This window comes from Miniopterus natalensis, chromosome 10 (assembly GCF_054644295.1).
Source record: "Miniopterus natalensis isolate mMinNat1 chromosome 10, mMinNat1.hap1, whole genome shotgun sequence".
NCBI classification, from domain to species: Eukaryota; Metazoa; Chordata; class Mammalia; order Chiroptera; family Miniopteridae; genus Miniopterus; species Miniopterus natalensis.
In genome coordinates, this window is record NC_142090.1 from 8693616 (window position 1) to 8721557 (window position 27942).

Consider the following 27942-nt stretch of genomic DNA (forward strand, 5'->3'; position numbering starts at 1 on the left):
TGTATGATGTAATGTAACTGGAGGATGTATTCACTAAGAAGTGTTGTACAACTTCTTTGCAGGAGGGGCAGCTCTGCCTGGGCCCAGAGGTTTGAGGCTCAGCCTTGTAGACTCATGAGTCTCCTAGTCAGAAGGGATTGCTATGACAGTTTTTCTTTATTGATTAAAATAGTTATATTCCAGAATGTTAGGCATAGAAAACATTTCTCAAAGTATACTACTTTTTCCTCCTGGCTACCCCTAAGACCATAGTTAGAACTGCCCTGGGGAAAACAGGCCTCAGAAGACTGAGCTGGAAACCCTTCCAAGGAAGGGGGTTAAGGTGGTGGTCACAACTGCGGGAAGGTGAGAGATGTGGTATTGCCACACCTCTGCCTCACTCTCCCGTGATGGGGCTTATTCAACCTTTTCCCGCCCTTCTCCCTGCAGTTGGAAAGGTCTTTCAAGTTCATGAGAGAGGCTGAGGACCAGCTGAAGGCCATCCCCCAATTCTGTTTCCCCGATGCCAAGGACTGGACTCCTGTCCAGCAGTTTACCAGGTATGTGCTGGCATCTCCCCTCCTTACCAGCAAAGACTAAGGCGAGAACTAGAGATGGGATCATAGATGGCAGACCGTGGAAGTCAGGCCTACCATTCAGCGATCCTGATGGGCCCGGGCGTGGAGATTTCCCTCACCAGTGTTTTTAAAGCTTCCCTGAAGATAAGAATAACCTTGCTAAGTATGCAGATTCCCAGGCCTCCCACTCAGTCTAGGGGTTTGTTTACTTCATGAGCCTCTGTGCAGGGTAGTAATGTCATTCTTGGTCTAGGGAAAGTTAGGGAGACATTTCCCTTCTCCCACCTATCCAGATCCACTAAGACATTTCTTCAGTAGCCCATCCAGCTGTTACTCAGATTGTGATACCTTCACATTTCTGCTTTAGCCTATGTGGTTAGATACAGGATTTTTATTATGAAATGTTCAGCAACTGACCAAACTCGGTACATTGTGTATCCTAAATGTTTGAGGGCCACTATGTTCCTCAAAGTTGGCCAGCAGTCTCTAAGGATAGTCCAAGCCTCAGGTGGCTCTGAACAGACAGTACCCTGGGAATGCCACACCAGGGCAGTTCTGAAAGGGGCACAGAACTGTCCCTCTCATCAGCTGCTTCCTCACTGAGTCGCATCCCCTAGACCTGTGGGTACGACCTCACCCTCAAGCTCATGGAAGGCAGTAGTCACAATTGATGCTCAATAAATGACTATTTCATGTCCTGGGATGGCTCAGGTGATAGAATTATATGAGAGCTCAGGGTGAAAAAAAAGTCCTCATTTCCTCTCAGGACACAGTGACACTTTAGCTCTCCCTATCCCTGACAGAGACCTCAAGGCTAGAGGTGACCAAAGTCCTAGCACAGAAACAGACAGGCAGGACAGGGAGCAGCCCTTTTAGACAGCCTCCTTCAGAATGTTCTAGTTGCTCACCGTGATGTGTCTTTGTTTTGTTTTGCCTTATAATATACTTTTGTTTTCCCCGCCACAGTGAAACATTCTCATTTGTCTTAACTGGAGAAGACGGGGGCAGAAGGTTTGGTTACTGCCGAAGACTGCTGGTTAGTACACTTGCTGCTCAGTCAGCACTAGAGCCGTGCAGAGCCAGCTAGCTTCCTAAGGTTTCCCCACGTACACAAGAGCAGGGACAGGAGCTGTGGCAGGGTAACCAGGGTAGTTAAGACCATGGAGGAAGATGGGGGACTCAGCTGAATCTTCCTGACAGACTATCTCCTTTGGAAAGAAAATACTTTCCTCAATGTTTTCCCCACCAAATAAAAGACTTCCTCTTCTTAAACCAACATCCTTTCTAATAAAACGTGCTACACAGACCTCAGGGGCTTGGAGAGAACATTCATAATGGAGGCCAAGGGCAGAAGGAGGTTGGTTTTATTGTTCATGATGCAGGTAATTCGAGTATCTCCTTAAGAACCTTTAAAAGTCAGAAACTATTCCAGTGAATTGACTGTGCTAACACAGGTAGCTCAGTTGGTTAAAACATCATCTTGATACACCAGAGTTGTGAGTTTGATTGCTGGTCAGGGCACATAAAAGAAAATCTTCAGTAGTCACGAATCATTTTCCACTGAGAATGATTTTAGTCTTAGAAATAAGCGAATATAATCTAGAGTCAAGGATAGTGCATGGAATATAATAGTTGTTCAATAAGTATTCGTTGAATTAATTAGTGAAAAGTATGGATAATACTTGAAAAAGTTAAGTGGGATCATAATTTTTGTTGGTAAAATTAAAGTATTGAATTGATTTTCTTTTTGGTTTGAAAATTACCTTAAACGTCAGTTTCCAAAAGGATTTTCAGAAATGATCTCTCCTTTGGAAATATCCTTATAATAGACATATAGTCAAGGTAAACAAATTAGGCCTCTTACTTTATGGTTCCACAGGTCATATTGAGCACCTACTATGATCAATATGAACTTGATTTGGTTCCCTCAGGGGATAAAAATATATTTACTATGTGACCAGAAGTGCTTCCCACCTATACAAGGGTGTTGATAACTGCTTCCCTCGTTACGTTGTCCGAAGGTTGATGAAAACATCAACCACGCAGTAGGCACTAAAGACACTTGGGCTCTTTCCTTCCCTGATGTTGGTAGCACTCGTGATTTCCTTGTTTCTCTCCAAAGCCTGGTGGCAAAGGGAAGCGTCTCCCCGAAGTTTACTGCATCGTGAGCCGCCTGGGATGCTTCAGCCTCTTTTCAAAGGTGAGGATTTGGGCCTCAGAGAAAGGAGGCAGGGCCCAGAAGGACACAGGAAACACCCCAACTTCCGGTACTTTTATAATCTAATTCTCCGCTGTTTTCCTTCCCGCTTCCTCTTCCTCCTCTCTCACTGCCGCTGCTATTCCCTTATCACTGGGACCGGAAATAACAGTCAATAAAGGTCAGGGCGCCAACTGGGAAAGGGGGAAGAGTCAAAGTCATTGTAGCTGAGGATGGGAGGGGCAGAGGATCTTCCCAAAATATCCCATGCTTTTCTTCTTGTAAGCATTGTCATTTGTCATATTTGCTTTTGCTGTACTAAAACCCACTGTGATGTATACATGTATGTATATGATCTGTGTATATGTGTGTGGTGTGTACGTGTGTTGTGCGTGTGTGAGATTTATTATTGCGATAGTGCCCTAAGCCTATTGAAATCTTAATATAATTTGGTCCTCTTTGGGGGAAGACAAACCAATATATCACGATATAGGAACCCTGGCTGGTTTGGCTCGGTGGTCAGAGCGTCGGCCTGCGGACTGAAGGTCTTGGGTTTGATTCCAGCCAAGGGCACGTACCTCGGTTACAGCCTCGATCCCTGGGTGCGTGCGGGGGGCAGCCAATCAATGTGTCTCTCACATCGATGTTTCTCTCTCTCTTTCTCCCTCTCCTTCCCTTCTACTCTGTCTGAAAAGCAATGGAAAAAAATATCCTCGATGAGGATTAACAACGACAAAAAAAGATAGAGAAGCTGCCATATTGAGTTGGCCCATCCACCCCACTGCTTTGCATTGGTGTAGAGGGGATCATTATTACACTATGTGATGCTGATCTCAAAAATCAGATATAACCCAATGCTTGTTTCCTGTGTTAACCAGACATGAATATCTAACCCATAGATTTATTTAAAATCCTTCTTGAGCGTCTGTTTCAGTTTGAGCTTGCTTTTGGAGAATTGAAGTCTTACATCTACTGTCCATGGGTGTGAGGCAGCACTTCCTCAAGGCATTCATTCCAAAACAAAAGTCCACCTCCTACCCCCGTCCACCCGAACTCAGAGGAAGCCTGAATTATACTGGCACAGTGTGACCTCTTGCCAGATAGAACTTGTACTTCTGTGCAAGTCTGTTTGAAGTAATTAGTAGTATCAGTGTAATCTGAGACATGGTCTTACCTCCACTCCACTGGTGGTAAGCATTCTGCATTAAAGTTGGTCATTTACGAGTTCTAGCACAGGTATGCATTGCTACTCATGCAAGTCTTTCACGTAGGTCTGTTTAAAGGTGGAGATAAGGCTGTAGGTCACAGCCTTTGTTGTTTTGCAAATGCTTATGAAAGCTGGAAGTAGCCCTGGCTGGTTAGCGCAGTTTGTTGGCACCAGGGTTGTGGGTTCAATCCTCACTCAGGGCACATGCAGGAATCAACCAATGAATGCATCAGTAAGTGGAGCGACAGGTAGGTGTTTCTCTTTCTCTCTCTGACCTCCCACTCTCTCCCTTCCTCTCTCTCTCTCTAAAAGAAAGAAAAGAAAAGAAAGAAAGCTGGGAGTAAAACAGCTCATGTGAGTTAGCCCCAGCCCAGCTTCCACTGGCAGCTTTGGAATTCACATGAGCTTCGTTGCTGTGTACTCTGCAGGGAACTGCGGAGCAAGTAAACATGCAGACATGCTTGTGTGAGACAGAGTCCTGGGATGTCATGTCAGTTTTGTGACCCAGGATATTTTAAGGGTGTAGTGCCTGCGACTTGCCAAAGACCACACTGCAGATACTCAGGACAGAACCAGAAACAGAGCTTTGGCAAACTGATCCCTAGAACTCAAGCTGTTTTCAGGTGAGGGACAAGAATGGCTAGAATGGCAAATTGTCCTTTAGTGCAGAGAGGAATCCTGGGTAAGAAGAACTGCTCTCAGAATCTCTGAAGAAAGGTATGTCATTAAATATTGCCATAATAATGCCATGTAGCAATCCACAGTGGCTGAAAGCAACAGTCATTTATTCTCCCAGATGTGTAGGTCAGCTGAGGCTTGGCTCTGCTAATCTCCACTGGGCTCTTTTATGGGCTGGGAGTAGGCTGGGGAAGGCTGATCTGGACTGCAGATCTCTGCTTTAGGCTGCAAGTCTGGGTTGGGTCTGGGCCACAGTGAGCTGGCCCATGTGTGCTCTTACAGCTGTGGCAGAGACACAGAGGGCAAGCCGAAACTCAAGAGGCAGGCCTCGAAGGCCTGGGCTTAGCACCGGCACACTCATTCCACTAGCCCAGTGCTCCTCAGCCATTTTTCATTATTGTTCCTCTACGCACCCTTTTTAGATATTTTTTCCCTGAATTGCCTTCCCTCCTTATGAAATTTTTTTTTACATTGGGGATCAAGCCCACAGCCTGGGCATGTGCCCTGACAGGGAATCAAACCAGCAATCTTTCCATGCACTGGCTGACACCCAACCAACCTCTTTCATGGGAGGAACTACAGAGTCACATGGCAAAGGGAATGATCACAGAGGAGAGAGAATTGCCTAATAACACAGGGTGAACGAGACTCTTAAGTTTGGTCTGATGAGTGTCCATGGTAGGCCTGCTTCATCTGGAACAGAGCTGCACCTTGGTACCCTAACTCTTGGTGCCCTTGCAGATCTTGGATGAGGTGGAAAAACGCCGCGGCATCTCTCCTGCCCTGGTACAGCCCCTCATGAGGAGTGTCATGGAAGCTCCATTCCCAGCCCTGGGCAAAACCATCGTTGTCAAGAACTTCCTGCCAGGAACAGGAACTGAGGTGAGTGGTCAGATTCCTTTCCCCTCCCAGGGGAAAGAGTGGTGCAGACAGCCAAGTCCCAGTGGTCTGAGGGGCTGGCTTTTGGTGGACAGTCACATTCAGTGGTATCCTCTTGCTCCTTGGGTGTCATAAATTCCACCCTAAATCTAGTCCATCCAGCCCAGGATTCTGGCCCCGAGAGCGACCCTAGAACTGCACCATGGCAGCACATGGTGTTTATTTGCATGATGTTGGCCTCACAGGTTGGAGACCCTCACTGGACATTCTTGGCTTCCTGGTATAGTCCATTGCATCCATAAATTGTGTATGAACCTGTTTGTTTTTGTCTGCATCGCCTCTGTAACTTTATCATGTAAAACTGATTCTTTTCAGGGGAGACAAGCTCAGGTACTACTCTAATTCACCCTAGACGCTGAAGTGTGTCCCTGTTCTTGGCCGGGCTGGCATTTGATGCAGGAGCGGGTTTGCATTCTTCCTGTCCCCCTTAGTGGCTCTGTGGACCTGAGAGGGCACGTCCCACTCAAACGTTGGTCTCTATCCCAAAGGCCCTGGGAAAGCAGGTCCCCTGTGGAGACGGCAGGGATGAGGATGGGCCTAGGACATTCTGGAACAGCTCAGTTTCCCAGCACAGAGGAGCAGTCTCCCTGTGGCTGGAGAACCGCCCTGCACCAGGTGCCGGGGGCTTGGTCGTGGGGATGTTAGCACTGGAGAGCCCCTGTGTGCGCGCCATGCAGAGGAAACCGGTCTCCACTCACATGGAGTCAGCGACTTACAGAGGAAAACCATGCGCATGAGTAGTGATCGGAGAGGACTTCAGGAACATGACAAAGTACGGAACGAGAAGATGTACACACTCAATGTACCAGCTGGAAGGCACCACGTCAGGGAGGAGTTGAGATGGGGCTGGCCCACTTAAGAAACTCCTAGAGGAGGCGAGTCTGGAAAGTGCTGCTCAGATCTGCTAGTCCTTCTGCATGAGCTTGTGTCTCTATTCCAGCATGTTTCCTCCTGAGACAGAGATACTCGCATGTGGGGCTTTGAAGGATACCACATTTTCTGTTTTTTTTAATATATCTTTATTGATTTCAGAGAGAGGAAGGAAGAGGGAGAGAGAGAGTTAGAAACATCAATGATGAGAGAGTTATTGATCTGCTGCCTCCTGCACACCCCCTGCTGGGGATCGAGCCCGAAACCCGGGGCATGTGCCCTGACTGGGAATCGAACCGCGATCTCCTGGATCCTAGGCCGACTTTCAACTGCTGAGCCACGCCTGGCCGGGCAGGATAGCACATTTTCAGCAGTGAGAGAACTAGCTATGTGGGGAGTTCAGATATGTCACTGATAAGAGAGCCCCCGATCATTTTGGGCCAAAGGCCACTGCTTCCACCATCTCCTCCCCACTCCATCTGAACTGTCCTCAGTCTCATATTGAGTGTGAGGCAGGTGCTACCTTCCATGTGTACCTGCCCCCAGTCTCCTGGGTTCTTTCTTTCCCCAACCCCTTTTGTTTCCTCTTTTCCCTTTCCCTTTGCCCTGCCAGTGGGCCAGCCCTGCAGAGGACAATTTGATGCGAGAGGCCTGGCTGAGCAGGCTGGCCTCTCATGGCTGCTCTTGTTCCCCGGCAGGTTATTGAACTGTGCCGCCCGCTGGACTCCCGGCTAGAACACGTGGACTTCGAGTCTCTCTTCTCTTCTCTCAGTGTCCGCCACCTCCTCTGTGTTTTTGCCTCCCTGCTTCTGGAAAGGAGGGTCATCTTCATCGCAGACAAGCTCAGGTACCAACCAACCTTGGCTACTTCTGATTGTTTGAATGACCTTAGACTGTCTGGTGTCAGGAGGGCAGATGACATCTTGCAAAGGAGCTCCTCTGAGGTGACAGGGGGAGTCAGTGGGCATCTAGGATGCAGATTAAGAACACAAAAGTAGTGTAAAACGAGGTAGGCCTACACTTTCCTGCAACACTTACCTGGTATTTGGTCTACTTTTCATTCATTCTGCTTTTTGTTGGGCACTCTGCCATGTACTGGCTACAGGGGAAAGACCCAGAGCTGTCTTCAAGGAGCTGTCAGCACAGTGAGGGAACAGGGAAGTGAACAGACCACCCAGCACCGGTCTGTGAGGGCTCGTTGGAAGTGTTGTGTCCTAGAGACCGAGGAGGGCACTCACTCCCAGAGCAGGTGCATTCCCCCTGAGTTTACGACATAGTCCAGGCAAAAGCAGTGGCCCTTACAAGGGCAAGGAGACAGGAGCTGGACACAAAGCAGTTCACTGTGGCTGAACAGAGAGAAAAGTGAGTGGGAAGCTAGAAGCCAGCAGAGGTGGATGTGGCCCAGTTCGTGGAAGGGCTGCAGGGTCATGCTAAAGAGCACAGGCGTAACCCTAACCAGTTTGGCTCAGTGGTTAAAGTGTCCGCCCTCGGATTGAAGGGTCTGGGGTTCAGTCTCAACCACAGGCACATAAGGCTCAATCCCATTGGGGCACGTGCATGAGGCAACCAGTCAATGTGTCTCTCTCACACTGATGTTTCTCTCTCTCTCTCACTCTTTCTGAAAAAGCAATGGGTAAAACATCCTCTGATGAGGATTAGAAAATAATAAAAATTAAAATTAAATTAAAAATACAGAGCACAGGCATGTCCTAAAGGATCTTGCCATCAGTGTTAAAATCAGTCACCGAATCACACACATACTCACTGCCTGGTAGCATGCCACCCACACCCTAAAGGTCACACTCAGTGATTTGCAAGGGCCATGTCACAAACCAAAGAAGGTCCACAGGGAGGTGCAGAGAGGGATTTGGGGTAATTCTGAACTTCTGAAAAGAACTGGCATTTTCATCATTACAAAGTACTGAATCAGAGCCTTCACTCTGGAGCTGAGGGCACAGAAGCCTGAGTGGCAGCTGCAGCCCAGAAGGGCCAAGATGTGGGGCCTGGCCAAAGAAGGGCCAGCCGACTGGGAGAAGCAGATGAGGCCAGCTGAGCAGTCCATCTGGAGAAAAGTCCGTCTGCCAAAAACACAAAAATTGAACTGTGATGTAGAGAGGAAATATGCCTCTCAACTCTGGAAAACAAAAGGGAGGAAGGAGAAACAGGAAGGAATGGAAAGAACTAAGTGTGTGAGTGTGGAGCTCGTCAGGGGGCGTTGTGGGAGAAGGAATCCAGGCCCCCCTACCCCCTACGCGAGCCATCTGGTCACCTTGATGACGCTCCCCTTGGATAGCAGCCACTTGGCTCTCCCCAGCCTGCTCCCACCCTGTGTTCCAGTCAGCTCTTCACTTTCAGTGTCACGGTTACTGTACTCCCTGGGCACCCTGTCAGCTCAGGAAGCAGGCCCTGTCTGAGCCTGCAGCTGGTGCTGGGCGCTGGGCAGCTCTCCAAGCTCTCTGGGCCCAGGGGAATGCAGACCAGAGAGTTCTCAAGGTTGGGGCCCTGGAAGCCAAGGATGAGTAATAACCCTTCAGTGACCAGGATCAGATTTCATCACACTCTGGTAACTGTCTGTGTTCTCTGGCAGCCCCACTCCGTGCCCCACTGTCTCTAGTTGTGCATTCTCAGGCTTAACTCCGGGCGGTGGGGAGGGGAAAGGGATGATCTCAGAAAGGCCTAGGCAAGAAGCGAAGGCGAGGCCAGGGGAGTAAACCTAGTGCCCACCAGCGGCCAAGATGGGGGCAGCCAGTCCCCTGAGGAGCTTGCTGATGGGTTAAAGGGATTAGGCTCCAGGAGGGTCATGCCTGAGAAAATGTCTGAGAGCATGAGCATGGAAAGAAGCCATCCAATCAGGACTGTGACACCCCCACCCCACCAGGCTTCCTCCAGGGAAAAGGAGAACAGGAAGGGAGGGAGCCTGTCAAAGACAGATGCATCCCTGAGGGGCAGCGGAGGAGAGGTGCCAGAGGCTCAGAGCACCAGGACACCTGGAAGTGCTTACTTAGGACAGAGATGTGTGGGAGGGGACTTGGCCACCCCTACCTTGTCCCTGGGCAGATATCTGGGTTGACAGGCTGGACACTGGGGCAGCCCCTCCCACAGAGCTGCTGTCAAGAGAGACAACAGAAAATGAAGGTACCTCATCCCTGTGAATGGCCCCTGCCCCCTGCCCTGCGTAGCTTTGTGGAGGAGACAGTCACCATGTGGTCTGATTGGAGGGACTTTGGAGTTTCTCTCCTCACCCCGCCTCATCGTGCCGGGATTCTCCCCTTGGACATTTAGTCTTTTCAAGCAGCAAACAACCACGAGGGATAGATGCCAGCTGTGGCTGCGGCAGGTGGTGAGTGCAGGGCAGTGTTCCCCCTGGGAGCTTTCTTTTGAAGCAGCTGCCAGATGTAGGCCCCTGAGCAGACAGGATTTTGTAGGGGAGCAGGCAGTGGCAGGAATGAGAATGATTTTGATGCCCTCCTTGGGTCCAGAGCCAGGCCACGGTGGGGTACTTATTGCATGTGTGCACATGCGTAGGTAAAGTACCATCACTACATTTTTAGACCCTTTACAGCTTTCAGACGTGCGCATTCATCTCTCATCACATGGGGTGGCCTTCTGGAGTAGGGAGGGACCCCAAACATTTTCAGCTGTTGGCCCTGGGTCTTCTCATTTATGAAACAAGGGCTTGTCTGCACCCAGGCCCCTCGTAGCTCTGACTTGTTAGGGCTCCGATGTCACTGTCCCAAAGGCAGCAGGTGTGTTTGCTGTTATAGATGGCTGAGTGTTCCCTCTCTTGCCCAATAAGTTTTCTTTCCATCCAACACTAGTCCCAAGCAGGCCTGAAGAGGTGGAAAATAAATAAATAAAGGCCCACAGAGCTCCGAGGGTGGGAAAGAAGAAAACACAGCAGGAGGGGAGCTGGTGGGCGTAACCTGGGCACAGCGCACAGCACACAACCCGCCACCCAGGAGCGGGGGGCCCCTGGAACATGCCTCCGGGCCCAGCTCTTCTGAGGGTTCCACCCCTATTCTTTCAGCTTCTCACACTTCAGAGAAGTTCTGTTATTAGGAAACTAAAAAGCACAAAGGTTAAGTCCCTTTGCTCAAGGAAGTGGTAGTGGGCAAGCTGGGCTGGAGACCCGGGCAGCTGGGCTCCAGGACAGATGAGAAGGATCTGAGGTGGGGTGAAGGGCTGTCTGCCTACAGAAAGACATGCATAAGGAAAGCCTTTTTAAAACATGCCACTAGGATTTCCTTAGAGCGTGGCAGGCCAGAACCGAATCCTGAAGAAGCTAAGAGGTCTATGCTTTTCTCCCTGTTCCCTCCCTGTGGCCTTCCAGCCGTAGGGGCCCAGTGAGATAGGTGGGACTGGGTGACCCCCAAGCTCTCCCAGCTCTGAAATTCTCCACGGGCCCTGCTCTGGACTTCCTGAGACTCTGTTCCTTGCTGCCTGCCCACCCAGCCATCCTGGCCCAGAACCTGCTCAGCCCATAGTCTGACCCATTACTCATCCCCTCAGGCTTCCTGTGCTTCCCGAAGTATCCCAGGGGTGACTGCTCATCTCCCCAGCTGTGAAATGGGGCATGGACTACACATTTCCTGCGGGCCCCTCGGCACACATGCTCTGGGACTCTGAGCAGCACTAAAAGCAGACATCTCCCCCCTCCTCACCCTCCTACTCTCACTCTCCTCCCAGCCAATCAGACGCAATAGAAGTCATCTGAATAGTGTGTCCCTATGACTGCTTCCCACCTTATGGTGATGCTAATCTTGAGCACTTCAGAGGTGAGGAGATGCTGAGGACACAAGTGCACATTTAATGCCCCTCTTAGCCTTATCTGGGTTAGGGATCCTCTCTCACGGATTCTCAGACACAAGTGGCCTCCCCAGGCCTCGCCCTAGACTGTGCTCAGAAGTTGGGACATGTTCTCTACCACCTCTTGCAGCTTTAACTGCATACTCAGCTCAGCCTTCCTTTTGGGGTCTCTCCAACCCTCAGTTGTTCCCTCTCCCCCTAACAGGCTAAGTCAGCGGTACGGAGAAGTCTGGCTCACCTGTAAGACAGTGACGTAGCTACTGATCCGAGCACAGAGACCACCAAAGAGCGTCATATATGTGAGGTTACCGAGTGGGAAAGCCAGAACCCATCTCGTCCTCTCCAGCCTGCTCCATCTAAATGTGTTCCTCCAGGAAGAATCAGCAAACACCCAGCTCTGTGTGGTTCCTGGGAAAATAGCTATAGGAAATCGAGGGTTCTTTGGCCAGGCAAAGAACAAATGGCTTGGGAGGCAGTGGCTGGCTGCCAGTTGTCTGCCCTGGAAAAATCTACGAAGAAAGCCTTCCGCATAAATTGGAGCTGGGCTTTCATCCTTATCAGCTTGGCACAGTTCTCCACCCGCTGCACGTGCATCCATCTCTGGCATTGTTCAGCCAGCATTGGAAGCAGGCACCCCATTCTTCTGATTTCCATTCGTGGCCCAGATTCCACAGAGCAGTGCATCAGAACAGGGCATGCCGCACACTCAGTGCGTGGCCCTGTGACATCCCAGGGTGGGCCTTAGCCTGCGTTAGGCCTGCAGTCACTGCTGCCAGCACCCTCCCCCCACCACACAATTTATATACTCGTCATTGTTAGTGAGTCTCCCACTGCAAGAGGAAATAGCAGAGTTGTGGCAAATATTGAATGAGTTATAAAAGTTTTAAGTGGAGCCAAAAATCTATCAAATCTAGAGTAACATTTTTGTTCCGTTTCATCTTTAGGATGGACATTGAGTGTTTCTTAAGCTCTGTCAAGCCAAATTCTGACAGATGGAAAAGAAAGAATGTTGTTATGAAACATGGCTTGCTCTGTTGTCATAACAACCCAAATAAATATTTCCCTATACCCTTTCTTCATTTCCCTGATGATAAACATTTTGTTTTTTTAGTTTATTAATTTCAGTTCCCAAAGTTTTGGCTAAATCTATAGACGAGGCTAAATAATAAAGTCATAGCTGCACATTAACAAATTTGTACAAAAGTTTTAGATGGGACAGAGGTTTTTGTTTGCTTGCTTGCTTTCATTCAAATACAAGCAAAAGTTTATTTAGAAAGTCACAGAGGTAGAAAAGGTGAGCCAGCTGGTCTGTGTGGGCTCAGGAAACAAGTTACAGAAGCAGAAGAAGGGCCCTTGGAGCTTAGGGGAGAGAAGGAGAGAAGAGCGCAGTGGTAGGTACCTTGGGGGAAGAAGAGGGAGAAAGGTATGGGCTGCTGTGGAGAGAGGGAGAGAAAGAGGGAGGGAGAGAGAGACGGAGGCAGGTGCACACCAGGACAGAGTTTTTAATATTCAAGAAATGTACTTTTTAAAATTTTTTAAAAATATATCTTTATTGATTTCATAGAGGGAGAGAGAGATAGAAACGTCAGTGATGAGAGAGTCAATGATTGGCTGCCTCCTGCACGCCCTAGACTGGGGATCGAGCCTGCAGCCGGGGCATGTGCCCTGACCAGGAATCAAACCTCGATCTCCTGGATCCTATGTCAGTGCTCAACCACTGAGCCACTTCTGGCTGAGCAAGAAATATACTTTTAATCTTTTTAGAAGCTGAATAACAGACTGCTAGCTAATGATAAGTATTTGTCAAATCTTGACAAATACTGGAGTTTGAACCTTGGCTTTAACTTACGGGTAACTACACAAATATGTGTGTTCCTTTTTGTTCATTTTTAATCAGTTTCTGTAAGCCTAAATGGGGTCCCATATCCTATCTAGAATCAGTTGGGCCCAGCAATGTTTGCCATCTCAGAAAAGTTAGGTTTGTTAGCACGGCTTCTTTGGGCAGGTAAATTTGCCCAAGGCCTACCTGAAAGTGTCAGTAGCTGCTGTCTTGGTGGTCTGGCACCCAAAATACCAACCACTTCAGAGGTCCTCAGAGTGGCTGACAGTCTTAGGGATACATACAGGCATGGGCAAAAGTAGGTTTACAGTTGTATGTGAGACACAGAGTTAATAAACCTGTTGTAATCATCGTAACCTGCATCTCTTTTTCCATCCAAATGACTGTAAACCTACTTTTGCCCACCCCTGTACATGTAATTCAGCAAAGAACTATGAAAAATTCAATTTTAATTACACAGTAACATCAGTTTGATTAAATATGAAGTGTTAACTACCTATTTTTTCCTTTGAACACCAAGAAGATAACTTTTGGGGCAATATTTAGAGAATAGCATAGCCACAGGTTATTGTCTTCTACTCCACACCCATTGCTAACAGAATCTTGGGCAGGACACTCATTCCAGTTCTCTCTGAGTCAGGTCCCTCCCAGGTTGTGTCAGCTTTGTGTTGTAGTCTTTTGGGGGGTTACTATGGCAGCGCAAAACCTCTCCAACACTTGTATCTGTTAGTTTCTCAAAGTGGGATGTCACCATTGCTCTTTGGTCCATCTTCGCTAATAAGCCCTAGAAGTACCTTCTGATGACAAGCCTTGGTTCATTCTAGTTTCAGCCATTTCCTGCTCCTTTCTTTCTCTCTTACCTATTCATAGTTTATAGGCGTTAAAGCTAGAAGTACGTCAGAAATTATCTAGTCCACTTTTCCTATTTTATGGAAGAGGAGTCTGAGGCCTGGAGAAGTTAAGGGCTTTACCTGAGATCATGTAGTTTTCTTGAGGTCCAGCCTGTGTTCTTGTTAAACTCGGTGACACATTACTTCAGGGTTTGAAAGTTCAGTAGTGGAAATACGGCAGTCACTGCATGGTGCCACCCACCTCCCACTAGGTCTCACCAGGCACCAGGCCCCAGGCCAGACCAGAGTCTACTGTCACCCCTGTTTCTGGGAATGAGACACTGGTGGGAGAGATGCTTTGCTTGAAATAGTAAAGGATACTGATGAGCACATCTTTAAAATTCCTGGGGTGCCTGTCTAAGTCAGGAAACATTGTTTACTTTTCTGATGGCATCTTAGAGGAAGCTCTCTGCTCAATTCTTACTGGTTCCTAGGTGCGTGGGAAGGCTGTGAATACAGTAACTCCACCTATGGCACAGACACTGGGCAGCACCAGAACCGAAGCGCCCTCTACAGGAGAACATTGGTGCTCACCTGGGTCCCAGCCAAACTTCCACTGCGGCACCTCCTCCCTCCCCCACTTCTGTACAAATTGTTCACAGCTTCATCACTGGCGTTTCTTTCCTCTGCCCCCACTGTAATGCAAGTCAGCATTCCACCTCTTTTCCTGGGTCTTCCCTCAACATCACTGCCTCTCCTCCATCCAGCAGGTGCTCAGTGAGGCGAGGCTGTGCTGTGAGTGTACTTGGAGAGTCATCCTGAGCATCCCCAGAACCAGAGACTGCTCTTTGCACATTCACTCAGCCCCTGGAAGGCTCCTCTAGCCTTCACAAGTCAGGAATAAAATTTCATTGGCATTTGCAGCAGTAGGTAGAAAAACACTCTAGCTTGGCTGGGCTTGGCTCAGCGGTTGAGCATTCACCTAGGATCCAGGAGATCACAGTTGGATTCCTGGCCAGGGCACATGCCCAGGTTGCAGGCTCGATCCCCAGTGAGGGGCATGCAGGAGGCAGCCAGTCAATGACTCATCGATGTTTCTCTGTCTCTCTCTCTCTCCCCCTTCCTCTCTCTGAAATCAATAAAGATACTAAAAAGAAAACCCACTCTAACTACACTTAAAATAGTCTCTCTTCCCTCCTCTGCCACATTTTTGGGAAAAGGCTGACGCTAACTGATTATTTGCAGGACTTCACTGTCCCTTCTAGTGTTTCAAGAGGCATTTTTTAGAGATTAATGATGTGGGTTAGAGAGCAAGAAGAATGAGCCCCCCCTTGGTCTGGCCCACCTGTCATGTCGTCCCTGCCGCCTTGTGCTCCCTGTGTGTCAGCCAGGGAGGTGTTAATGACAACCAGGTGTGGAAACACTTGCACCAGCTGCAACAGTGGGACTATTTAAAAAACAAACAAACAGAAACTACTTCTTAGGAAAAACAGTCAACAGTGGCAACACCTACCTACCTGGCCAGCAGGTTACCCAGTTGCATTCCAGTTACTTGAATGAATTTTATCTTCCTTCCTGTAACACTTATTCTCCCGCCCTATGTCACTAGCATTGCTTACTGTTTTTTCTAAAAACTGGTTCCAACCGCCTTCATCAGCCAGTTGGTTCCTACGCACTGCAGCTAAACCAGGGCTTCCCTGGCCTCTGGGGGCCTCCCCCGCACTGCAGGGCAGTCGGGGCTTCAGCCAGGAGACGGCAGGTGCTGTAGCAGCAGAGAGAAGGGAGCGACCCATTATACTTTCTCCTGGGGGTGAGCCACAGGAAAGCAGAAGGGAGTTGGGGAAAAGGTGAACAGATGTATTTTCCTGCTGCAGAGACAGAAAAACTCAGGGCCCCTGGCTGCGCTCTTCTGGCTCCTTCTCCCTGTATCTCTTTCATCCGCTCCAGTCTTCTGGGCTCTTCTCCCTGCCCTGCTCCCCACCAAATTCAGACGTGACTTGCACCTGCTTTAGCCTCAGGTTCTTTAGCTATGGATTCAAAACCTTTCTCTAAGGTTGCTCCCAGGTAAAAAAATCTGATTCTGTCCCTTCCCTGGAATCAGAAATGCTTGTACCACAGCTCCGACGTGTAGAAGGCTCCTAGACACGAGCTCTGCGAGTTTATTCCCTTTCAGTGACTTCACTACAGTGAGGGTTTCCAAGGCGCGGTGCAGACAGCGCCTGCTACCCAGGCTGTCACGGAACCCAGTCTTTCTCCAAGTAGTGTTTAGGAACTTACAACGGTGTGCTATAAAAAGAGATGGGTTTCATACAAAATGCTTCTTCACTCAGGGAATTCTTTCTTAAGGTCTTCTAAGGGACTCCCTCTAGTCACTGGGAAGTGAAAGCCAGTGGCCCAGTAAAACAAGTAACATATCCAAGTTCCAACTCGACCATCGCCCTCTACCTGCCTCCACCTCCCAGTTCACTGGCCCAAATTGTTGGTTTCAACCCTTTTACCCTTTTACTGCAGACTACAGTGAGAAATACATTTTACATTTAGACCCACCACACACAACACACACGTATGCAGATGGTCATTTACAAAAGAAAAAAATTCAGCAGACTGTTATTTTTATTCTTTTCTTTTTGTTGTTGTTTTAATGCTAATTATAACCCACTAAAATTATTTTAGGGCTGTCTAAAATGGGCTGCAAGCAAACACATATTAGTCCTAAAATCAAAAACTTTAGAACAGCCCTGGCTGGGTAGTTTGGTTGGTTAGAGCATTGTCCCGATACACCAAGGTTGCAGGGTCAATCCCCAGTCAGGGCACATACAAGAATCAACCTGATGGAGAGAAGGCATATGTTCGACTGGCTCCTGACTGATGCTTTGGATGTTGCCAACAAAATTAGGGTCATCTAAACTGAGTCCAGCTGGCTAATACTAAATATAAAAGTTTTTCACTGTAAAAAAAAAAAAGAGAGACTCCCAGTATTCCCCTCATGTTGGTATTTCTTGAAGTTTTGAATTCTGGGCAAAGGTAACTGGACCCGAGCCTCGCTTTTACAAAACAGTTATTACAGCTGCCTGCTGCCATGTAATACCCGTTTCCCAGTTGCATGAGGTGTTCAAGCTGGGCTGAGACTGTGGGAGAGAAAGAAAAAGCTCGCATTAGAATATTAGAGCATCTTCAGTAGGGGAGAGCGGCTGTAAGAAGAGGGGCTTTAGTTGGCTGGGCTTGGTTTCAAAGGGGGTGTGGGGAAAGGGCGTGGGCGTGAATGAGTTTGTCCGTAGAGCACAAGAATGGGGCTCATGTGTGGAGACACACTTGGAAAGATGAGCCAGGGCATTAAATTTGGCCCTCTGGCCACATCTCAGAGCCTCACAGAGGCTGCGTGTGCCCGGAATAACCTGTGTCAGGGCTGTTACATGACACACCTAATGCGGGCGTGTGAAAGCGTTTCTCTTGGGGCCCTCCCTGAATTGGCCCCTCCCCCCTTCTCTCCCCTGCAGCACGCTGTCCAAGTGCTGCCATGCGATGGTGGCCATCACCTACCCCTTCACCTGGCAGCACACCTACATCCCCGTGCTGCCGCCGGCCATGATCGACATCGTGTGCTCGCCAACCCCCTTCCTCATCGGGCTGCTCACCAGCTCACTGCCCCTGCTCAGGGAGCTGCCCCTGGAAGAGGTGAGCTCCTAGGAGGTCCCTGTTCCCTCCCGGTGGGGCAGAGGGCAGAGGGCAGAGGGAAGGTGCTGCCTAGGGGGTGTCCCTGTTCCCTTCCCCTGAGGAACACAGGGCAGAGGGAAGGTGCTCCTTAGGGGATGTTCCTGTCCCTCCTGTGAGGGGCAGAGGGCAAAGGGGAGGTCCTGGCCAAGGCTGTGAGACAACCAGTGTGAGAGTGGGGGACCCCACAGCTTTGTCTGAGAGGTAGCCACCACCTCTTAGTGGCTACTCCCAAGTCTGCCAATAGGTCCTTTATCATATCAGTAAAGAAACAACCACCAAAATGTTTTTAATGATCAAGTTCTGGGTTTTCAGGTTTGTGTCCAGGTGGAGAAAGTCTTACTTGGCATTTCTGTGGTTTTTGGTCCCAGCCCCTTCCTCTAAATAGTCTCTGTCCCCATGCACTAAGAACTCCCAGCAGTCAGAGAGGGAGGAACAGAGGGCTGAATGATGCCACGCACCCCTGAATCCCTGGGGGACACCTGCCCTGAAATTCAACCTGAGTCCCCAGATGTGGCTTTTCTAATCCAGGTAGTCCTAAGATCTCATTCATCTTACCAGCAGGCTCAAGTCCTCAGGTGTAGGTTTGTGAGCTACAAGAAGTTTGAACACCCTGTGATCCCTCATATGGCTCAGTTCAGTCCAGAGGAGTGTTTGAGAAGGAAGAACACTCCTTCAGCTCCTGGGCAGGGTCCCTGGGTGTGTTAGAGCCCATGTTTCTCTGTGGAAACCTGGTGGCCATGCAGGCCCCCTGCTCCTCCTTCCTCATAGCCAGTGGCCTGTGCTGAGGCCTGAGAGAAGGTCTCACTCTCAGGGCACTGCAAGCAAAGGCCTGGCACCTGCATCACCCTGGTTCTGGCCCTGGGCCTCAGTCCCGCTCTGGGGACGGAGGGGGAGGTGCTTTATCTGAAACCCTTGACTAATGAAAGCCCAGCACCTGCAGCTTGGTTGCTCCCCAGATGGATCCACTCCTCTGGGTTTCTCCCCTCCTCCCATTAGGAGAAGTAACAGGGCCAAGTGGATATCGGGAGGAAGGAGAGAGAACCCCGAGCGTGGAGAGGCAGAGTCAAGTGGAAGAGGCACAAGTGGGGGCCTCTAGCCCCTCTCGTCCGCCCTGAGAGGCCTGCGTCAGCCAGCCGGGAACAGGCAGGGAGTCCAGCCCGTGGCACACATGTTCCAGCCTGTGGTCTCGGTGTTGACAGCACACGATTCGGGAAAGCCCTGCTCCCCACCTCCCCTCTTCATCACTTGTGGCTACAGTGGCAACGTCAGGAAACCACAAATGGCGCCCTCCACCCCCACCCCCACCGCCTCCCTGGGTGCCAAGGAGGAAGAAGGCTAAGAGCCCATCGCTATATCCCAGAAGCCCTGGTGACAGAAATAGTCCCTTTTCCTTGTCTTGCAGGTCCTCGTGGTCGACCTCGTCAACAATCGGTTCCTCAGACAGGTGAGTGGAAGGGCCGGCTGCAACCCGCTGCTCGCTCTCTTTCTACCTCTCTGGTGCTTGGGGCTCAGCCTTCCGGCTCCTCGGTGGGCCTGGGGTTGCAAAACAGGCTGGTGGGGCTGGCGATGCCCAGCCAGGGCTGGACTGAGGAGGAGGCAGAAGGCAGGGGCCAAAAAGGGTGGGTTTGGCAAAGGATTGATCCCCACATGCCCTGTCACAAAATGGTTTTCTAGTAATTAGAATCTTTGTATAGGTTTAACTATAGACTTGTGTGTTTCTATTTTTTTTTTTTAAACATATCTTTATTGATTTCAGAGAGAGGAAGGGAGAGGGAGAGAGAGAGATAGAAACATCAATGATGAGAGAGTCATTGATCGGCTGCCTCCTGCACACCCCCAACTGGGGATCGAGCCCGCAACCTGGGCATGTGCCCTGACCCGGAATCGAACCTCGATCTCCTGGATCCTAGGTCAATGCTCAACCGCTGAGCCACGCCCGGCCAGGCTAGACTTGTGTTTTTCAATATGCTTTTAAAGAATATTTGAGAACAAAGTTTATGATGTAATATTAAATGGAAAAAATCAGGATACAAAATTACATACATATTTTTGCTGACCTTTTTTCTTTAAAGGAAAGGAAAAAGAATATATATGTATATGCCTCTAAAAAAATTGGGAAGGAAAACTCACCAAAGACTGAAAAGGAGACAGATTATGAGTGATTTTATATTGTTTTCAAACTTTCATGTATTTTCTATAATGATTATAAACTACTTTAATTATTAGGGAAAGTAATACACCATTATCTTCTCGCTATCACTTGCCAGAGAGGTCTAACTCCATCAGATCTTGTAAAGGACCATTACAGGAAGATTTTAGGGGCATTCTGTTGGATTGCTTGTAAACTTGGAGTTGCCGCACTGCTGGAAAATTCTGTCATGTTAATGCCATTTTCTATCAGTAGTTTCACTCACTTTCACTCCCCGGAGGCCCTCAGGTAGGCCCTTCCCCAGGTTCTGCTGCTCTAAGGCCCAGACGATAAAGCCAGCTTTTTTATTGATTGATTTGAGAAAGAGAGAGAGAAACATCGATTTGTTCTACTTATTCTTCGTTCGTTGGTTGATTCTTGTACGTGCCCTGACCAGAGATCAATCCCACAACCTCGGCATATTGGGAAGACTCTCTAACCAACTGAGCTACCCGGCCAGGACCATAAAGCCAGCATTAACCCTCTGGTCAGCTGCCCTGGCCAGAGTGCTCTGATCAGTACTAGCCACCCTACAGGGTAGGGGCAGTGAAGAACATTTCTTGAGTAACCACTAAGTTCCTAGCTTTTTAGAAAGATAATTGTGTTGCATTTAAAATTGATCCCCAGCTTTATCGAGATATTATTGACATATAGCATACGTAAGCTTAAGATGTACAGCCTGATAGTTTGATATGTGTATGTATTGTACAGTGAGTACCACAGTAAGTTAACCTGGCCATCGCCTCACATAACGACCTTTTTCCTGTGTGTGGTGGTAACATTTGAGATCTGCTCTCTTAATAACTTTCAAGTATATAATACAGTGTTAACTTTAGTCACCATGCTGTCATTAGCTCCCCAGAACTTATTCATCTAGAGCTGGAAGTTTTTACCCTTTGACCAACATTTCCTTCAACCCTAGCCTCTAGCAATCTCCACTCTATTCTCTATTTCTAATGAGTTTGGCTTTTTTAGATTCCAAGTGTGAGAACAAACGGTATTTGTCTTTCTCTATCCGCTTTATTTCTCTTAGCATAATGCCCTCCAGTTTCATTCATGTAGTAGCAAAAGGTAGGATTTTTCTTCTTTTTTATGGCTAAATAATATTCCTCTCTGCCCGGCCAGCATTACTCATTGGTTGAACATTGACCTATGATCCAGGAGATCAAGGTTCAATTCCCAGTCAGGGCACATACCCGGGTTGCAGACTCGATCCCCAGTCAGGGGCGTGCAGGAGGCAGCTGATCAATGACTCTCTCATCATTAATGTTTCTATCTCTCTCTTCCTTTCCCTTCCTCTCTCTGAAATCAATAGATATATTTTTTTCTAAAAAGCCTATTCAGTTCCTTTGCTCAGTTTTTAAAAGTCATTACCAAGACCAATGTCAAGGAGCTTTTTCCCGATGTTTTCTTCTAGTAGTTTTACAGTTTCTGGTCTTATATTTAAGTCGTTATCCATTTTGAGTTAATTTTTGCGAGTGGTATTAGTTAGATAGGGGTCCAATTTCATTTCTTTACATGTGAAAATCAGCACTATTTATTAAAGAGACTGTGCTTTCTCCACTGCATATTCTTGGCTGCCTTTGAACTATTAGTGACCGTATACATGCGGATTTATTTCTGAACTGTTGATTCTGTTTCACTGGTTTGTGTGTCTGTTTTTATGCCAGTGCCACACTGTTTTGGTTACTTTACTTTTATAATTAAGTTTGAAACCAGGAATTGTGATGCCTTTAGCTTTGTTCTTCTTTCTCAGGATTCCTTTGTCTATTTGGGGTCTCTTATACTTCCGTGTGAATTTTAGGAATGTTTTTCTGTTTCTGTGAAAAATTCCATTGGAATTTTAATTGGGATTGCATTGACTCTGTAGCTCACTTTGGGTAATGTGGACATTTTAACAACATCAGTTCTTCCAATCTGTGAACACAGGCTCTCTCTTCCTCTATTTGTGTCTTCAATTTCTTTCATCAGTGTCTTGCATATTGCATTTAATTTTTACAGTGAGGTAGATATTGATTGGGAGCCCATCTTACAAATGGGGAAACTGAGGCTTACACAGCTTGTAAAAAGAGGAATCAGGATTTAAACCTCAAACCTCTGACTCTAAGGCTTGTTCCGTCCACTAGACAGAGCTGTGCAGGCCTGCCCTGCAGTGTACCCGGCGTGTCCTGCTGCCCAGGACGCGGCGCCATCTCCAGAAGCATTGGGCCATGGCCCACTGTTCTTTCTGCCTTACAGATGGATGACGAGGATTCCATTCTGCCCCGGAAGCTTCAGGTGGCCCTGGAACACATTCTGGAACAGAGGAATGACCTAGCCAGTGACCAGGATGAAGGGCCCCCTGACTGCAAGCACGGTAAGTGCTCAGCCACTGCCACACTGCATCCCCTCTCCCACCATTAGTTGGAGAGCATATGGACAATGCCGTCCATCCACCTGGCATTGGGTTAAGTAGGAAAGTGCACAAGGAGAGGAACTGGGCGCTCAACCCACTCATAGATCTCATTTTAACAGTGAACTATGGGAAAAGTTCTCCCACCTTCCCCATTTCAGCCCTTAAGTATCTGTTTAAAGGAGGAAAAGAAATGATTTAATAACTTTGGGTAACCTTTTTATGAGTCATTGCACTTTTTCAACAGTATAATAAAAGTTGCTTGTATTACTAATTGGCTTGTCTCAGAGGCCCTGACCCTCACCCTCTGGCCCTTCCCCCCTCTGCTCAGGCCCTGAGTCCAGCCCCTTGAACCAGGTGGTGTCTGAAGCCTTCGTCCGATTCTTCGTGGAGATCGTGGGCCATTACTCCTTGTTCCTCACCGCGGGCGAGCGTGATGAGAGGACCCTGCAGCGAGAGGCCTTCCGCAAAGCAGTCTCCTCCAAGAGCCTGCGCCGCTTCCTGGAGGTGTTCATGGAGACCCAGATGTTCCGGGGCTTCATCCAGGAGCGGGAGCTGCGCCGGCAGGATGCCAAAGGTCAGGGCATCTTCATGCTTGGGACTGAGACACCCAGAGGTGCCCATACCCCAGGGGCTGATGAGCAGGGAGAGTGGGCACAGATGGGAGCAGCTTTCAGCCACCTCTGGAGAACGTTCATATTTGAACATCTGAGCTGCTATAACATGCCCTGATGCCTGTCTTCTTGGCATCTTTTCTCTCCACTAGCCTCTCCCAGAAGCACATTCTGGGTTCTGGTGGCAGGTGCTCCTCTGTTCCATTCTTTCCAGACACCCTTTCCTTCCCCTCTCTGTGGCCCTTCTGCTCTTTTCCGCAGGCCCCCTCTCAGCCCTCTGCCCTCCTGTCCTGCCCCTCTCCACTGTGGAGCAGTAGGAGCTGGCTGGGGTGGGACAGAGGAGGGGAGTGCCCTGCCCTCCACCTTGCAGGAATGCGTGGGCTGGAAGCTGTGGGCCATCCCCTCCCTCCCTCTGTTCCTGGAGCTCTTGTCTCTTTTACCTTCTCCTTCTCCCTGTGAGCTGAGCTCCATCACACCTCCAGGGATGGAGGAGGACGAGGTCTGAGAAAAGAGAGTGACGTCATTCCTGCCTCTTTCCTACATCATCTTAAGCCCTTTGGGGATCTAAAAACTAGACATGTTGGTAAAGACTGTCACAGATGGGACTTAGACCTGAGTAGGGGTGAGATGCTCACCACCGAGGAGTGGCCAAGCAGCAACCAGGGAGGGTCCCAAGGGAGCAGCTGGCCCTAGGCCTCAGCGTCCTCTGGTGCTATGATCACAGAGACTGAGTTAAGGCGCCAGACCTTTCCCAGAGCTCTTCACAAATTAAAGACAGAGGCTGGCCCGGCCGGGCGTGGCTCAGCAGTTGAGCGTTGACCTAGGATCCAGGCGATCAGGGTTCGATTCCTGGTCAGGGCACATGCCCGGGTTGCGGGCTCGATCAATGACTCTCTCATCATTGATGTTTCTATCTCTCTCTCTCCCTCGCCTTTCCTCTCTCTGAAATCAATAAAGATATATTTAAAAAAAAAAGACGGAGGTTGATATCCAAAGAGACAAAAGAAAATTGATCAGAGAGTGAGTCACACAATGTCTGACGAAGGAATCTTTTTTTTAATATATATATATTTTTTAAATATGTCTTTTTCAATTTCAGAGAGAGGAAGGGAGAGGGAGAGAGATTGATAAAACATCAGTGATGAGAAAGACACTGATCAACTGCCTCCTACACTCCCCCTACTGGGGACGGACCATCAACCTGGGGACCTGGAATCAAACTGCAATCTCCTGAATCACAGGTTGATGCTCAACTGCTGAGCCATGCCAGCAGGGCAAGGTATCCTTTTAAATAGGCCTGTACACATAAATATCTGTTTACAGACAACTATTTGATAGAGAGGTCCAGACATAAAAGCTTTTTATTTTATTGTTTTTAGAGAAAGAGGAAGGAAGAGAGAGAAACATTGATTTGTTGTTCTGCTTATTTATGCATTTATTGGTTGCTCCCTATATGTACCCAGACAAGGGATCAAACCTGCAGCCTCGCTGTGTCAGGACAATGCTCTAACCAACTGAGCTACCTGTCCAGGGCCATAAAAGCTTTTTAAAAGCAGCATGGAGTGTTATTGCCCTAGCTTTTGGCTCAGTGGTTAGAGCATCGGCCTGTGGACTGAAGGGTCCCAGGTTCGATTTCAGCCCAAGGGCATGAACCTTAGTTGCAGGCTCTATCCCTGACCCTGGTTGGCACATGTGTGAGAGGCAACCAATTGTCTCCCTCACATCCATATTTCTCTCTCTTTTCCTTTCTCTCTGCCCCCCTCCACTCTCTCTGGAAAGCAGTGGAAAAAATATCCTTGGGTGAGGATTAAAAGTAAATAAGTAAATAAGTAAGTAAAAGCAGCAGGGAAGGAGCCCACTGTCCGCAAGGATGAGAGAGATGCAGGCAGTGCCTGAGGCCCAGACCTGGGGTGAGAGCTGAAGGCCCCCCAGAGGTGGCTGCCCACCCTTCCCGGGTTCATAGATGGCAAACAGATTCCCAGGAAGCCACCACACCCCGTGCCAGGGTCCCTCTTACAGGAGAGCACGAGGAAAAGGGACAACCCCAGGGGCTCCCCAGAGCCGGGACTGCCTGGTTCATCTTTGGGACGCGTGCCTGGCAGTGTAGACACTTGGAAGGTGCTTGCTGAGGAGGAATGGGCTTTCATGCAGGAGCCGGCTTCCCAGCTTTCCAGAGACAGTTATTGCACGGAGTTGGGCAATTATAAGGGTCATAAACGCTCTTGTAAACCCCATGATTGAGAGGATGTTTATGAAGCAGCTCATCCCAGAAGCAAGGTCCCCTTTCCCGCGGCGGCGAGGGGCCGGTGCTGTTGCACCTGGGAAGGCCCCGTGACGCCAGGCTCTCTCCGCAGGTCTGTTTGAGGTCCGCGCCCAGGAGTACCTGGAGACTCTGCCCAGCGGGGAGCACAGCGGCGTCAACAGGTTCCTGAAGGGTCTAGGTAAGGCCGCCGGCCCCACGCCAGCCTCCGCGGGAGCCGGGCCCTCGGGGACGCAGCGCCCTGAGGCCTGGCCGGGCCGTGCTGCTGTCGGCCTTCTCGCCGCCTTCCCTAGCCTGACCCCCGAGTGTAAACTGAGGGCACACAGCCCGCCAGCTCTCCTGGCCCTGGGCCGGCTCGCTCCGTCTTCCCTGCCCCCCGCACTCCTGCACCTTGTGGGGAGCTGAGCCTGGGGAACGGGGGGGGGGCAGCATGGAGCCGGCCCAGGTGCCCGCACAGTGGAGACGGAGGAGCAGGAGGACTGTGGCCGGGCAGTACCGGGGCAGTGACGGGCAGTGACGGGCAGTGACGGGCAGTGACGGGCAGTGACGGGCCGCGCGGGAAAGGGGCGGGTGGAGGCGAGACCGAGACAGGAGTGCAGGCACGGGCGCAGCGAGGGCTGTGGAGGCCTGCTGGTCCCTCACGGGCTGGAAGGTGGCCATTGGGGCCGGATGCCCGCCACCTGCCGCCTGCCTGGCTCCTCGGGACCGTTACCTTCAGAGGTCCCTGCCTCGCCGGGCAGCCCCGACAGTCTTCCTCCCGAAACTCCCTGTTCCTTGGGGCGGGAGGGGCAGTGCCAGGAAGGGCACCGAGTGAGCCCCTCGGGCGGCGGGGCACCCATGGCTGTCCGCACTGCGGCTGGGGCGGAGAGGGCAGGATTTAAGGCAGCCTCTGTCTCCTAGTGAAATGTTCGCATTTACTTTTTTTAGGCCATAAAATGAAATTTCTCCACAAGAAATAACCCTCGGCCCAGACTCGAAGGAAAGCTTCCTCCTAGAGCAACCACGTGTTGAAAACAGCCTTTCGCCCTGGGTTATGCCCACGTGCTGGGTCAAGGCCAGGGCGGACTCCTGCCCTCTGGGGTTGGCCGCAGGCCCGGGACCCCGGAGCTGCTGGGAAGGTGCCACTTCAGAACAGCTCCGAAAAGGGGATCTGAGACCAGTCGGGTCCCTGGCATTCAAATGGATTGTTTTCGTCGCTGGTTTGGGGATTTTTTTAATTTTTTTTTTAAATTTTAGATATTAAAATAAAGAAAAATGTTTGGGTTTTCTTTTTATTATGCCAGGGCTAAGAAAACTATCCTGCCCTATGTCATCTTTCCCTGGCTCACCCTGCTTGGCAGCCCTCCTCTGGGCCAAACTGGGGACAAATGTGGGTGTTAGGGAGATGCTGTGGGGGCCCTTATAGACACTGGGCCCAGAGGCTTGAGGGCAGAGCCCTTTGGGGAAGGATTGGCCTTTCTGTAGAGGAGTTGGATCTGGGCTCCACAGATTTGGGCTTTGGGAGATGAGCTGCGCTTCCAGAGCGGCCAGTGATGCCACCTGGTGGTGGAGGCCATTGTCAGGGCACTAACTCCTCTCCCACGTGGACCTGACTCCTGGGCTGCCTCTTTCCTCTTAGAAGCCTTAGCACCTTCCACCGCCCCTGCCATCCATTACTTTCGAGGTACACACAAAAAGATGGAATCATAAGATCTGTTAATAAAATGTTCTTAGGGTCCTCAAATTTATGATCATAAAGTATGGAGTCCACCGTAAAACACAAAGCCATGGCTTCAACCCTGTTCCCATTTGTACTGTTTGATGTACTTTTATCTCATTGTAGGGGCTCAGGTCAGAAGAAATGAAATGGCACGTGGATATATGGAGGGACTGTTGTTATCAGTGTGAGAGAGCATCTAAATTTGGGGACAGCTTCCATAGACTTGTGCAGCCATCAAGGCAGCCTGCCCTCCTGCAGGGGACCCAGCGGGGAGGCAGGGAGACAGGGTGGGCAGAACAGGCAAGTCCTCAAAGCAGGCCTCAGGGCCACCACCACAGCCCACCCACCACCACCTGCCGCTGTTCACCCTCTGGTGCATCCCCCTCTGGGTGGCACCAGCAGCCACGACAGAAACGCACAGGAGATGTGCGCGATCGTGGCCTGTGCTGCCTGGCAGAGGTCCTTAGCCTCTAGGAAACTGGGAGCAAGGGGCCTTTGAGGAAAAGAAGGATCAAGAAAAAAACCGAGGTTGATGTCTCTCCACATTAGGGCTCTTACCTAGAGTCCTGGACCGTCCCTTTCCAATTGTATCTGAGATTGGGTGTGCCCATTTATTTTTCAGGGGAAAGGATGCATCGTTTACATCAGATTCACAAAGGGGTCCAAGGACCCCCAAACCCGCAGGAGCCAGGCCATGCATAACAGCTAACCTGGGTAGGTGTGTGGTCCGGGTGTGGGGGGAAGACTGACTGAGAACCCGAGAGTGGGGGCTCAGGAATGTACCTGACAAGCTCCTTAGATTAGTTAACTTTATGGATACCAGTATTCTCCCCAGAGATGATCACCTTTAATATTGTGGAATATACTTTCTTTTCTAACTTATTTTATATTGTATTGTTTACTTAACACCTCCAAGTGAATAAATAAACCTTTTATCAATATTTCTAGTGGTTGTATAATGTTCTATTTCATAGGTACACTAAAAGTTGTTTTACCAATCCTCTACTCTTAACGCATGCAGGCTATTTCCAGTTTTTAATGTCATAAAGAGCATTGTGAAAAGCATCTTCATACAAGTGCCTCAGCACATATACTCTGTTTTCATTTTAATATTTGCGTGAAGTAGAATATACTAGAGAAAGTGCCCAGGC

At 49.5% G+C, this 27942-nt stretch overlaps 1 protein-coding gene across 3 annotated transcripts in view; it reads left to right on the forward strand.

Annotated features, from left to right (window-relative positions):
- Nucleotides 1-27732, forward strand: part of DENND2A (DENN domain containing 2A) — a 103023-nt gene extending 75291 nt beyond the window's left edge. For all 3 annotated transcript variants that reach the window (XM_016205096.2, XM_087820979.1, XM_016205098.2), the window contains 11 exons: nucleotides 430-539; nucleotides 1524-1593; nucleotides 2680-2757; nucleotides 5381-5521; nucleotides 7147-7295; nucleotides 17422-17599; nucleotides 19041-19082; nucleotides 22065-22182; nucleotides 22550-22795; nucleotides 25187-25273; nucleotides 26020-27732. In XM_016205096.2, the coding sequence (XP_016060582.2) occupies nucleotides 430-539; nucleotides 1524-1593; nucleotides 2680-2757; nucleotides 5381-5521; nucleotides 7147-7295; nucleotides 17422-17599; nucleotides 19041-19082; nucleotides 22065-22182; nucleotides 22550-22795; nucleotides 25187-25273; nucleotides 26020-26051 (1251 nt within the window). In that variant the 3' untranslated portion in view covers nucleotides 26052-27732. The remainder of the gene's footprint in view (nucleotides 1-429; nucleotides 540-1523; nucleotides 1594-2679; nucleotides 2758-5380; nucleotides 5522-7146; nucleotides 7296-17421; nucleotides 17600-19040; nucleotides 19083-22064; nucleotides 22183-22549; nucleotides 22796-25186; nucleotides 25274-26019) is intronic.
- Nucleotides 27733-27942: the final 210 nt, after the last annotated feature.